At 43.4% G+C, this 14,766-nt stretch overlaps 1 protein-coding gene across 2 annotated transcripts in view; it reads right to left on the reverse strand.

The window, feature by feature from the left end:
- Nucleotides 1–14,766, reverse strand: part of GLI3 (GLI family zinc finger 3) — a 197,155-nt gene that overhangs the window by 132,170 nt on the left and 50,219 nt on the right. For both annotated transcript variants that reach the window (XM_075704872.1, XM_075704871.1), the window contains exon 2: nt 10,375–10,617. In XM_075704872.1, coding sequence (XP_075560987.1) covers nt 10,375–10,617 — 243 coding nt within the window. The remainder of the gene's footprint in view (nt 1–10,374; nt 10,618–14,766) is intronic.

Here is a 14,766-nt window from a genome sequence, read left to right on the forward strand (position 1 = left end):
CTAGAGGCGTGCTCAGAAGGAATTTGAAGATGACTTCTTCCCGTCCATATGACAATTCCCACAACAGGGTGTTGTGCTTCAGGACCACAGAGCAACGTCAGGCTAGCATCAGCCTCCCATAAGAAAATACAACAGTTGCTTCTCAACAGCCAAGCAGAGCACACCATTTCAGATGACTGTCTTCCTCGGAGAGCTGTGTCAATACCTTGTGTAGCCTTAACAAGCAGTATCCATGTCTACATTATTTACTTAAGGGCAGCCCAGGGGCCACCCCCTTAAGATAAGGCATGTCAACCCTGCGCTTTGCCAGCCTCCAGGCACGGCCTCAGCAGTAACTGGCCTACACCCCTCTGGTCCAGCAGGGCCCTGCACGCCCAGGCAAGCCCCACGTGTTAGCACAACACAGGCAACACTCCCACAGGCTGTCTACCGCAAAAGCCCAGAGAGGAAGGCTGGTCAGGGTGCAGAGGTGCGGCATGCTGTAACCTCCCTGTACAGACCAGCGATATACACACAAAACTAACATCTATGGGAGGAATCACTACAGCAGCCCATGTCCTCAACCTGCCTTTCTGGTTTATAATGCGCAGAGGACGGAAGGCACTGCTAATCATAGGATGTGTGTTAATCTGTGATGTACGCGATAAATACCTACCATCGTTCAAGAGATGTGCCATTTCCCTGCAAGAACCCAGAAACACTTTCACAGGCCAGCATTTTGGGTTTCATTCAGGTTTTGTAATTTTTTCCATGGGAGTAGACAAAGCCAGATCAGGCCTTTGGTCTTTATTTACAAGGGGTTTCTTCCAGTTGGCTTTATGTGCCTATAAGCTTGTTTAAATTTTCTGTACTCAAGTTGACAAATTAAGAAAAACTGAAAACCTGTAAAAGTGAAAATAAGCATAGACCATGGTCACTGCCCGTCTCGGGCAAAGTAGGGGCATATATGAGCAGGCAATACATCAGACTTTCCAAATCAAACATCCCAAGTACTGGGCAGCTCAATGATTAGCCAGTGATATATGACTACTGCTCCTCTTCTCCCTTCTAGTTAAAAAAAGGAAAAAAATTTCCACTCCTATCATAGCAGCAATTAATGTTTTCAATGTCTGGCACCGATTTTATTGTTAAAAGCACTGTAGATCAGTGGTGTTGATGCCAACTCAAATATCGTCCAGCATGAAACATGGCTTTGGTGCCAACAGCTTCCTATCACCGTACCATGCTGGTCCATCCCGGTAAAGTGAGCAACCACTGTTTATACATAACACAGGCTTTGATCCAACAAACCTTATTCACCCAAGTAACCCAATTTCATTTCAACAATGATGTCTAACAGAAGTCAAGGCCAAAGCTGGAGGCTTTCAACAGTTGTATCTGTAGGCAGGTTGGTGAAAAAACATACAAATCAAATGCAGTACCTTTTCACACTAAGGAGTGTGACATGGGGGAATGAAATTTATTTCAACACATTCTACCTCATTAGTTATTTGTTTCAACATTTGGTACGGTGTTACACTCAGCTGTTACCATAATCAGCCATTTATTTGAAAGTATGTCATATGCCATTACTTTTGGCTTGTTACCATAAGCTACTTCAACAGGGGACTGTAGATAGAGGATAGCTCTTCATTTGCGAAATGGTAACATGCATCCTTGGGAATTATTATTCTAAATTACAACTAGCACGAGGAGCAGGTAAAATGAAAGGGTAGAATATAAGGCAACTGGGGATTATTACAAAGTTCATTGAAGCCAGCAGCTGTTGATTCATTGAATTTATTGGGTTCTGGATCAGCGCCGTTCAGCTTTTTGGGAAAAATGATGGCTCGGGGCAGCACTGAAACGTGAAAGGGAAACCAGAATGAACAATGGGGGACGCTCTCTGCTACCTTATTCAGTGTGAAGCAGGATACAAGCATAATTTAGATTAGAAAGCGATTCTGTTATCTGGGAAGCTATCGGTGCTAAACTCCAAAAACTGAGCAAGCCAAATTCTAAAAGACAATACAAAACATTCTTTTGCCTTTTTTTTTCCAAGTGATTACTCTTATTTTTAAAAGGAAATACAAAGATGATGTACAAACCTGTACATACAAACACTCCCATGCACGAACTGCCTTTCCTGCTGCTGTGTACTGACCACCACCACACATGCCAATGACCACATGGCAATACAGCAGCTGTACTCTTTAAAACACAGCTACCAATACATTGATATTTAGTACGGTACCGGTTCCCCACACTGGTAGTTGCTGCCTTGGCTGTAAGTTATATGATCACAAATGAAAAAAGGTAGCCAGTATAACTGACTGAAGAGGGAAGCATTCCTGACGTGATCTCCAAACTCAGACGTGACCCACTAAGCAAGCTCAAGAGCCCCAGTTTTAAGTAATTTGAGCAGTGTTTTAATAAGAGGTTAGAGAGTACTGTGTAAACTACTGAAGAGCCAGGCTAAGAGGAAGCTAATTGGGTTGCTAGGTGTGAATAAAAGGAAGCAGAGGCTATGGCTCAGAGGCTCTCCTCCTAAGTACTAAGCTCAATCAATAAGAATAAAGCTGTATCCACTAGTGATCCTGAAAATGGTTCAGCAACCAAAGCATTTAACTGTCTTAAAAGTAAAGGCCTGTTCAACCCTGGACTCCAACAGGAGCCCAAAGCTGGTGCTGAGAGACTTCCATGGGACGATCTTGAAACTGCACCTTGTCAACAGGAACCATGCTGCCTTTCAAAACCTCCCTTGACAAGTCCATGCCACGGGGAGAGCAGGTCCGTGGTGCCCACACGCTGTCATTACCCCCACTGCCTGGCCTAAGGCATCCTCTGGGACACAACACCCTCCTTCAGTGCCCACACATTTGGGCTTCCCCCCAGCCCCAAGGGCAGCAGCAAGGAAGGATAGCGCACATCCAGATCTCAGTGACAAGGACCGAGGATGCAACAAAATTAACACAACGGAACCATGAAAGAGGAGCACCCTATAGACATTAGCTACTCTGCAATCTAATTATTGCCACAGATTTCTTCACAAGAGCTGGACAATGGCAGCTGAGATGGGGATAAAAAAAGAACTGAACTTAAATGTTTATTTTCTACACTTGGACACACTGCTTTAAACGCCCAGTTACAACACTGACAAGGACTCAGCTGCCTGAACACAGACACACAGAGCCATCTTAGACCCCTAAGGTATCTGAGATGTCCATACAGAGATAACAGATATGACACAGTGTGTACTGAAGACCGGTCTTTCCAGGGTGGCAGACACAGACCAGCGAGCAACCTCCCAGGCATGAAAATGGCACTTAAAACCTCTGCTTAGGCAACTGAATTCCCTCTATCGCATGAACCAGATGGAGGGCCACCAATACAAGGGAACCATCTCCCTGGCAGTGTAAAGCACTGCACAGTGGTTAAGCACCAGCTCAGGAGAATCTGCTTCAGTCCTTGGTGAATATCACGATCACTGAACCAGCACCTGGTTCACATATTCCCCATGCTTTGCCACAAAGAATCGAGTTCTGGCTAACCTTTTTTAAAGCTCCAAGCAGCCAAGTCAAAGAGGCTGCTTTTCAAACCATGTCCCCTAGACCAAGAAATGCTCGCAGGGCAAAGCACTCATAAAAAGTTGACTGACAGACAGCAACCTCAGGCATTATGGGATGCTTCAAAATTTGCAGAAAAATTATGCTTATCTTCCTTTGGCCACTAGTTCTCTACATACCTGTCATACTTGGCTAACCCCTTCCACTACACAGCCTCAACAAGAGCAAAAAGATCACTCTGATAACTAATGAAATGAGAAAACTAATGATCTTGCCTGTTGAAATGGCAGTAATGAGCACATTTATGTGTCAGGCTGTGGTGGGTTTTTTTGGGGGGGGTGTTTGTGGGATTTTTTTCCCCCCAGAGAACACAGCAATGGGAAGTACCGTATCTCCTGTATGCTAGCAGATCTCTAGGCGGGAAGAGGAAACTTTATCAGAACTTTTCAACTCAGATTTTTAAGGCTTCTGATTTTTTTTTCCCTCCACCTTCCAGCTGCTGATGCTATAGAATTTACCATGTAGGGACACAGGATCAGTCCAAACCCACTACAGATCTTGCCACAAGGCTCTCAAAGACAGAAATGTCCATGTATCAAGGGACACAGCAACTTTGAAGAAGCTTTTCATTCTATCCTGATTTAGGGACAGCTGATCTGCCTTGAGGCTAAAGAGATGGATTACATTATTTCTTGGCTTTTTTTCCAGAGTTCTTGACTATGATTCTATGGCTCTGAGCAATGTATTGTGTCCCCTTCCATGAAGGCAGTATACAACAAATGTGTACTGTAAAGCATCTAAAAAAGCTTTAGCTGACAAACCAAATCAAATCTGTGAAAGAGGTGTTTTTGCATTTGTCCTCTGTCTTTATCTTCTCTATTCCTTAAAACAAGCCAAAACATAAACCTCACCCCACAGCCTACATGCACTTGAACAACCAAAAAAAGGAGAGATTAACAGAACCCACCTGCTTCTCAGAAGGCTCCATACCCAGTAGTGCCTGGCAGGTAAATCTCTTAGTTGCCACAGAAGGATAATTTTTTTTTTTTTTTTTTTTTTTAAAATGTGATCCTCAGGACGTTTTTTAAATTTTTAAGTCCAACAGAATTACAGGGTCATAAGGGGTCTCATAAATATCCCATTCTACCCTCCACACACAAACAGGATCACCTTTTTCCGTATCATTGCCTATAGTTTCCAGATGAAATTAATACTACTGGTAATGACAAGGAAAAAAAGTCAATATTCAAAGATATGTATTCATCTAAACTTAAAAACAAATCAAAGCAAAAAAACCCTAAAGAAGACCTTTCAGCTTCTCAAGCACATTGCATTTCAAGGCCTTTCAGGTACTGGCAGTTTTGCAGTCTGTCTCATGCTGAGGAGAGAGAAAATCCAGTAGAAGAAAGTACATCTTTATGTGCCACTTCTAGCTGTAAATCTATGGGTGCAATTGTTACTTCCAAATGAGAGGACCACGTAGGGGCAGCAACTCCAGGCCTCTCAAAAGACGCGCTTATTCCACAGAAGGAGTCCAGAGAAATAGGCAGGAGTATTTGTAGTGAGCAGAACTTCCAAAACATGACCAGGGAGGTTTGGAAGGCATCTTGGAGAAGAGATTTCCATTTATAAGCTGCTGTTAAGCTTAAGAGGTCTGCAGCACCTTCCAGAATTTCAAACTGAAGTTGCCTCTGACCCTACGTTTGATTTTGAGAGCAGTAATGTTTTTTGTTGGAGGCTATTGAAAGATACTATTACATTTTAGATTTTTATCCCCAAAACATTTATCCCAAAACATGCTGATTTTCTTAAAGATCAACTTCAGTTGCTCAGCTGACATCAGTAATCTGACATTCACTTTTGTATTAGAGGCTTTTTTTTCCTGTGAGTTTTATTAAAAGCTTTAGATTTTACTTTTTCCAACTACGCCTCCTTGACAACATTTGGAAACCACCCCATAAATCACTGTCAGCAAAGAGTTTTGTTACTAGAGTGCTTAAGCCCCTCCCCTGCAAAATGCTGCAGAAAAAGCTGAAGAAGTAGGACCCAGATTTCCAGAGGTATTTAAGAGGCCAAACTCACTTTGAAAGTGAAGAGCCCCTAAATGTCTTTAAAGACCCCAGCCCTAAATCTCTACAAGGATTCCTCACTGACACTCTCCTACAGCTCTCCAACAAGGCTGGGGGGAATCCCTCTATAAAAAGTTGCCCCGGGGCTCCTGCCACCCAGTGATGCTGGGAAGCTAGAGGTGAGCTAAGGAAAGTGCCTACTTTGGGACTATCCAAAAGTGTCTTGGCTGTCCCTCCAGAGTCCCAAAATGTGCCAGGGAGAGGACAAGGGAGGCCACTGGCTCCCCCCTCTACAAAGCAAATGGAGACCCCCTTCCATGAGCTCATCTGCTGGTGGCGACCTGGACTGCTCTCACTGTCCAATGCACCGCACATAGCTGGCCATCGTGGTTCCAGCCAGGTTGCCATGAAAAGACTGTTGCTTTCTAATTATTGCATTTTAAGGCAGTGTTTCTGGTTACCAGTTTGCATTTGCAGAAACAAAATCTAATTTCCTTTTTTTTTTTTTTTTTTGCCTCCCTTTTCCTTTTCTATGGGGAGATGAAGGAAGGGGAATTCTTGTCAATAGAAATTAAAACACAGTAAATGAACAAGTGCACCTAGTGAACCAGCACTGTATTTTCCTTGCTGCGGTCTTTTGTTCACATTGCAAATTGATTTTGAGATGACACTAACACTGGGTAATCTAACCCGGGCAGTTATGAGGGGCTCGATCCTTACAAAGCACAAGTCCAGGCACAGTCAGTGGGAACTGAGGGCAATCAATACCTTTGGAGGGTTAATCCTATGAAATGTGCAATAAGCAGTTCCCACTTCCCCAGATAGATACAGAAGCTTCAAAACCAGCAGAATAAATCCCCAGTAAGGAAAAAAAAGAGAAAGACTGAGTTCCTGCTTTCAGCTACTTTCCATGCAACCTCTTCGAGATGAAGGGAAGTACCAGACAGACAATCCTGCCAGGGCCATTCCTGTATATACAAATTTTTAGATCAGAGCCAACTGAACTGTCACTGCTTTTTACTTAAGATAATTCTTCAGGCTTTACTAATTAGGAACTAACAATTCTTTCAGATGAGCTGTGAAACCCAGGGAAGAATACCAGCAGCATGTTTTAAATCAAAGTGTTTACATCAGGAATGATTCATTTTTTCCATGAGGAATGACTTGTGAGACAGGCAGTCTTAGCACTGCCATAAATCTGCGTGGGAATTAAAACTGGGGAATAGAATAACAAAGGGAAGTTGCTATCCCCACCTCCCCTAGCTCAGCCCCACCTCTAGAGACAGAATTTACATTAACAAGGGGCTCCAACTACCACTGCAATCAGTGTTTGAGAAACACAGGGTTTTAAATCCATTTAAGAAAACACTGTGATTAATCTCAGTAACCTGCTCTCCTCAATAAAGGTGCAACACATGAAAGGAAACTCCAGCATTTTTGTCATCTGCCCTAAAGCTTTTAAAAAGAAAAGTTCTTAAAAAGTTAAAAAAGCAAACACACACCCCCCCCAAACTTCGTGAGCACTGTTTAAACAGTGCTTAAGAAATCCACCACAAAAAAAGACAGAAAACAAAAATTTCTGGTTTAGGCCCGTATGTTTTCCCTTTTATCTCTTGAAGGACAGAGGGCTGTGGGCTGAGCACGAGGCCACTCTCATCTCAGTTGCTAAGTGGTTGAGGGGCTCTCTGGCAGTGCAGAAGGGCCGCCAGCTCCATAGCATGTTTCATCCCAGCTGTTTGAAAAGCTGGTCCACTTGAAACACAACCATTATCCCCACCCACACTCTGCAGGAGAGCAAACTCCCCCTCAATGAGGTATTTATTCCACGTATATGGTAACTATTATTTCCAACATTTACAACATCAGTCATTTTAATTAGGAAAAAAATTATAACAACAAAAAATCCTGCAACACACATACACAGACACACGCATATTTACATACAGAAATGCAAAGCATTCAAGTTGTTTCTAATAACTGCAGCTCCTGGAGGGGACATGCGTTCCACACACAATTGACTTAAATGCTCTTTTTCTTTTCTTGCCATAAAAATATACAGATGTTCTTCTTCAAAAAAATTATTTTCCCTTTTCCTGTGTTACAGGAAGCCTGCCCACACTTTTAAATACAAAGTGGGTATAAATAGAAGCACAAATTAGGCATCTTGAAAAGTCTGTATTTTCCAACCACAGGGAAACTAAGGAATTACTGTGAGTGTTTACATACCCGACTATGTTGAATTAAAACAGTATTTTCTATCCATATGCCCAGCAAAACTGGCAAGAAACTAGGGAAGGGAACGATAGCCTTGCTGGTTCTTCACTTGTTGCTACAGTGGGAGTGGGGTATGTTTACATTATTCAGCCTTCCTCATATGGACCACTATAAGTGTCAGCCTGAATACAGTCACCACTTTGAGGAAAGCATGTCTTACATATATAAATGATACAACTACGATGAAAATTTCAGTAAGCCTGTCTGCCTTCCTATAAATCTCAGCAGACATTTGTATCTTTAGTTGTCCTTCTGTATCACATCTATTAAAAGTAAATAAAAGCATGATGGCTCTTTATATGACATTAATAGCTTGAGGGATTTTATAAATCAGTGAGTACAAAAGTACAACTTGCTACAGCAGCGGTGAAGCAGGTCTTCCCATCTGATGTTTTCTGACTTAGACTTCTGCTTTAAGACCACGTTGCTCATTTAAAATTAACTCATCTCCTGTTTCTCTACTGTTACACGCTAGATAACTGCTGCTGTTCTCTCAACTTCTGACATCAATGTTTTTCTAGTAGCCCACGCATCCTAACTAGCTAGCGTTATTGGTCACAATACAGACATAGTAGCTCCATTAAATCTTGAGAACTCTCGTCATAAAGGCAAATTCAATAAAATAAAACTAAGTAAACTAAATGCAAACCACTCAGACTCATTCTGACCAGCCAGCCCTTTTTCTTCAGTCTGAATCTGCAGTAGAATCAAGAATGCTTTGAACTAGATTTAAGGGGTGAGCTGGCAGCCGGTTAGATGGTCAAAATGGCAATCGTCATCACTAAATTCAGCATAACGTTTGCTGCTTGTTTGTAGGGTTGTTTTTGTTGCACATTTCATCTCTCCCCAGCTGTACTGCCTACAAACAGAGAAGCTATTTTGCTTCCCCGATTAAGATTAGATTTTTTTTTTTTTTAAGTGCAATTCAGGGGTTGCATTAACAAACCGTAAACTACGAATGGCGTCTCCAACCCACAAGCTAGTATTTCCACACACCGCTGCCCGTGAGCGGTCGTTTGCTCTGCACATTCATGCCCCTCTGGCAAACAAGTCTGCTGCTGGTGTGCTGCAGCACATCCTCCTCAGCAGAAAGATGAGTAACTCCCCCAGAGGGTTTGAGCAGGGCTGTGTGAGAGAGGAGGAGGAGGGTGTACAGAAACTGACTGCCTACACTGGAAGACAGCTCAAAAGCTTAACTGCAAACTTTCCCCTAAATACTGATCTAAACTCTAAAGACAACAAGTGTTCATTTTCTGATAATACCTCCATCCTTATTAACAATCAGGCTCTTTTTTTCTTTTTTTTTAAAGGAGGTTGGTGAGACTTAAGGTTGTGCGAGACATACTTTGATCTGCACCCTGATGAGTGAACATTCCCCTTTGCTGCTAGCCCAACTAATGAAGGGATAAAATTAGCTTTTATCCCTGGCACTTGCTTTAGCAAAAAAACATGCACTAATCAGCTGTCCTCACTAATCAGTCATCTGGCTAATGACCTTTTGCCTTAAAACACTAAAATTTCTGAATGATGTGGGAAAAAAAAAACCCAAACCCAGTGCAGACTGGCTCCTCTTTGTGGGTCTTAAGCATATCATCTGGAACTGGAGACTGGAAGGTTAAATGGCAAATCTGTATCCTGACTGGGTGATAAATCTATAATCAAAAGGCACAAGCCTTGACACCTCAAGATGTACTTCATTACTACACAACTAAATGATTTTTTTTCTCTTTCTTTTTTTGTAAACTAGAAGCAGATGAAAAAAATTGCTTAACTCCCTCATATTTTGCCTGTGGAGAAATCCATTCCACATCTGTGTTCAAGTGTCAGTTAATTTCTTACTTTTTTATTAATGCCTGAGCAGGAATTCAGAAGTTGAAACCATTTGCCTTCCCCCCCCCCCCGCTACAACTTCAGGGAAGTGTAGCCGGAGAAGAAAATTGCAAAACCACTCCGTCAGCCCACATACTCAAACACACACGTGAATCCCTAAAAACCTCCAAAACAAAACAAAAACCCCCAAAACACAGCAATAAACTTCCCAAGCCCCCCCCTCCAAATTCTCATTGTACAAGGCACGGTCCTTCCTCATCTTCATACCGTACTTTAACATTGTTTTAAAAGAGGGATTTTAAGGCCTGTTTCATTTTCCTTCTGTGCTTTCTTTAATGAGGCTTTTTTTCTTCATGCATTAAGGAGGTGGAGCAAATGCAACCCTGGATGGCTGAGGAGGATTAGCAACAGATGAGATGTCCTGTGGAAGTTGCTTTGCAGAGGCCTGTGATAATTTTGAGCTGCAATGCGATTGCCCCCTGGTTTTTAACTTCAGAAAAAAGATCGTATTACCTCAAACCCCACCACCACCACCACCCGACAAAGCAGTTCTCCCTGGGGACGATGCAAGGCGACAAACAAAATTGCATTAAATTTGACGGCCTTGACAGCCTTCCAACTTTGCATCCCCAAACGAACCAGCAATCGCTACTCACGGTAATGAGGGTCCATGTAACCGTTTCGGGGGTCCATGGTAAAGAGCGTCCCGCGGTAAGGTACAGAAGGTTCGGGAAGGTGTGATATAGATCCATGGATCTCCTTCTTGATTAATGAGGCCCTTTCCTCGCTCGACGTGGAAGGCTCTTCACTGATCTTGCCGAGGCCTTGCCCACCCTGCGGCTGCATTGTGATCGCGTTCCTTCTCTCTCTGTGATAGGTCTGCCCAGGACTTTCATCCTCTGCAAAAAAAACGAGGGAGAAGAAAGAGAGAAGGGAAGGAGAAAGAGAGGCACACACTTTTAGCCCATTTATAGCAAATACGATAAAGAAAAGTTCCCCCCACACGCACCCCCTCCTCCTCAGCACCCCCTCCTCCCAGCGTAAGTTTGTGACAGTAGGTGCATGTGTGGCTATGAGAGATGGCCTGGGGAAGCCCGCCCGTTCGGAGCGGGCAGCTGCCGAGCGGTAGATCACCGTCACCCATGCGCCGATGCTCCTACCGGCGGGGCTATCAATCGTGTGAGAACAGACACAGGCTTGCTGTTTTCTTGCCTCTGGCACAAGGAGACTGGGAGTTCGGGCTGCCTGACAGGGAGGCAAAAAACAATTTGTCACAAAGAGGAGAAGATGAACCCCGCTGGCTGGGCCTAAATCAAACCTAGCCACCCACTGCCGCTCCGCAGCCCGGCTCCAGTCCCTGGAGGTTTGCTTGTGTGAGAGGCTGGAGCCTTGCAGGAAGGTCGTTAGCAATCACAAGGAAGGTGGGCAACAACGAAACGGGTAAAATTGCTCAAGATACAGCACCAGCGGCATCAGGCAGGCGCAAGTGAGGCCACCCGCCCAAAGAGTGTCACCACAAGGACGCAAGTGGAGGGTGGCGGAGCATGCTCCCCCCTCCCTTTTCCCCACACCCACACGTACAAACCCACAAATTCTTAATGACCAAGGGGGGGAAAAAAAAAAAAAAAAATTAGGAGGATCAAACCCAAGCCCTATTCTGGAGTAAACCTCTAGGCCTGTGGTACCATTTGTGAGGGGAAAAGGGCCTCCTGGCGATAGCTCCACCAGCCTCCCTTGCAGGCAGCCCCAGGACCGGGTGTTGGACCAACCCTCTGCTCCCACGTGAATTTTATCACCTACGGACCACGTGCACCCTTCGAACACCAGGCCAAGCAGTTCTGCTCTTCAAAAGCCAGATGCACGTTCCTGGGCATGTTTCACACGTGCCATGTTGCGGAGGGGTTTTGTTGGCTACAAAAGTCTCTACTGTAAATGCTCTCCTAAAGTTGCATTATTGCATTAAAATACAGAGACTTTTCTCTAAACAAGCGCTATTGCTGGCTGTAATCCTGGCCCATACACACACTCCAGGTACAGCCTTGTTCAGTCAACCACCCTGCACATACAGGCATACACCAATACGTCTTGAAGAAGTACTGATAAATATGCCTAGCTTCAAAAGTTGCTCAGCGGTTCTATAAGTGCATGAGGAACCTCGTATTATTAAACACCAGGCACAAAAAAGGTAACTAGAAAGGAAATTAGAACACCCTTAGGAAATAAAACTAATAACACGCTTACTCTACAAACCACATGCAAGGAAGGCTCACTGACAACAGTGCCAAGATTGCACTTCAGTTGTCAGAGATTTGAGATCAGGGCTAAATTTTTACTTGTACCTTGCCCTGCTGTACTCGTTCACACAGCAAAAGCACCAGTGAGCAATTCACCAGGAGACTATGTTCACCAAGCCTGACACCAGCATAACTCAACCTATTTGCCTTCACATGAGTTATGTTAGAAACAGGCTCTGTACATAGAGATACCTGAACCTGAATTTTAGCCAATATATGCATAATCTAGCTACACCGTTGCTTTGAATGTAGTGCTTGCTATTCTCCCTGCCCCCTCTCCTCCTAACAAGAAGAAGAAAACCCAGCAGCGTAGCCTATTGAGTGCTTAATTATTTTTCTATCTCCAAGTATTACAGCAACCGGGGTCTGCTGACTTATCAGCATCTTCCAGGGACTGAATTCTTTTTACAGCCAGCAGTAATTCTCCATATAGAGCATTTCCAGGATTGGGTCTGAGGAGAAAGAGTTAATGGAAACTGACAACAACACTGCAGAGTTTAAACCCTTTGCCCTTTTCTACTTTTTATTAATATGCACAGGCATCGGTCCCTGCTCTGGATTAGCAGGGTTTAAGGTTTCAACTTTTTACACCGAAGCTGGTTTTAGTTAGAGAACTGCAAAAGGGAGTCTAAAACTTTAAAACTTATATGAGGTTTTTAGAAAGCCGCTTGTATAAGTAAAAAAAAAAAAAAAAAAATCACCCCAAAGTCATATTTTCCATCACGTTTCTCTCTAGCTGGAGTCTTTTATGTTAAATTTCAACCTAGAGTGAACTTTCACTGATGAGATGTAAACTCTTGTAAAAATAGGGGATTACACTCTATTTGAAATCCTGACAGACCCTTAAGCAGAGCAAGCTAACCTGGGCTACCACAGTACAGAAAGAAGCAAGCTGGAGTGATTTGTGGGGCTGTATAATCAATCCGAGGATCAGATAGGATTTCAGTTCTTTTACTTTTCCATATAAAGATAATATTTGTTAAAACTGCCATCCTGGGATACAACAAGAAGCTGACGTCTGTCTGCAGGCTCCACTTTTATTCTTTCCTTCTCAAAACATGCATGTGTCATGAATCAAGGTACTAGTGACTGCTATGGAACAAGCTGATTTTCCAAATTGCTGAATGAAATTCAAAACCTACTTTCAGTAACTTTGAAATGAAAGGAAAAATGTGTTTTGTTTTAATAAGCTTTCCTCTTTTTTTGGTTCCTCAAGGGAAAAAGGAAAGAAAATGAAAAAGCAGTATTTTTCCTTCTGCATCAAACCGTCTCTCTCTCCATTATGAAATTACTGCCGCGTGCTGTTAGAAGTCAAATGTTTCTGTACGCTGTCTGCCATGTAAAAATCTCCCCAGAAGTTTTTTTGTTTTTTCTTTTTTAAAGTAAACATGACAGCATTTTTGCAATAGTAAGGCATATTCAACAGCCAAGCATCTCGCTAAGCGTTTACTTCACGCTCCGCAGCACTGAGCTGCTTTTGGTAGGGGGCAGGTGAGACACTTGACAGCACCTGCGCTCCAGGACACGAACAGGCGAGCGGTTTGCAGGAGCTCCCCGGGCACCGAGCGGGAAACTCCTCTTGGAGTAATGCTACCGACTCTCACAAGGGCAGGCGAGCCACTCCAGTGCGCCAAAAGGCAAAAGCTGTCTCGTCTTGTTCTGTTTCAGCTGAATCGTTCAATAAAGTTTTAAGAGTAAGTGCAGGCAAGCCGCGCCAGGCCAAATTATTGACAGAAACATACTGTCCACCATGGCAACAAGTGGGACTCTATAGCAAAAATGTAAGCAAACAGCCTACTTCTCCGGCAGCATCTGCCAAAGGGGTTCACAGCCAAATGCACGACAACTGTTACTGCTCTGCTCACGTTTTGGAAGTGGCCGGCTTTAGGGTCAAAAGAAAGATCCGATTTACTAAAATCTTGCAGAGAGGCGAGTGCCGAAGTTAAAGGAACTGATCCTCCCTCATCTCCACCTGCTTCCCACTGGTGGGACCCGGCTGATGCCAGCATAGTTCATCCCACCTTTTGCGGGTGTAAGAGAGAGGGATTAAATAAGAAAAGGAAAAAAGAGAAAAAGTAATCAGGCCCCAAGAGCAATCTGCATAAGCTTCTCTTTCTTCATGTATACCCTACTCTGTCTTCACAAACCAGTAGCCAGAGACACGTGTTACAAGTGCCCAGCCTGGAACGATCACGTTAATCCAAGGTTCTCCCATCCACTGAAAAATACCCAATTTAGTCCTGCTGTTCTGATCAGAAGCAGTTTTTGTTAGAAGTGCTGAGCACCAAGGAGCACCTCATTTAATCAACAAGCTTTTTCAAAAAACTCACACTGGACAGCATGACTGAATAAACTCACTTTTAATTGCTCAGCTAATTTACCCAGAAAATTAAAAATGAGGACAAACCAAAGCCTAATGCAAAAATCCATTAAGTTTTCTTTCCCTGTTGAACTTTTTTTGCTCTTATTTTTAACTGTAGACCAAGACGAAGTAGAAGCTTTTTTACTTTAAACCTCTTAAAGTCAGCAACTAAAAAAAAGTGGAAATCTATTGATACACCACGCTGAAAAGCAGTCTCAACACACTTCAGAGAGACTCCCGCTTAAACCAGACACCACCAGCCCAGTTAAATCTGTTTATGTATTAAGTTTCATCACCGCATTTCTGCATGCAACTTGCGGAGAGCATTACTGTCTCATGAGCGATCTTGCCGACGCACTTCGGCTGGGTAAGAGAAGAGACAAGGTACTTAC

Source organism: Pelecanus crispus, chromosome 2 (assembly GCF_030463565.1).
Source record: "Pelecanus crispus isolate bPelCri1 chromosome 2, bPelCri1.pri, whole genome shotgun sequence".
In the NCBI taxonomy this organism is placed as follows: Eukaryota; Metazoa; Chordata; class Aves; order Pelecaniformes; family Pelecanidae; genus Pelecanus; species Pelecanus crispus.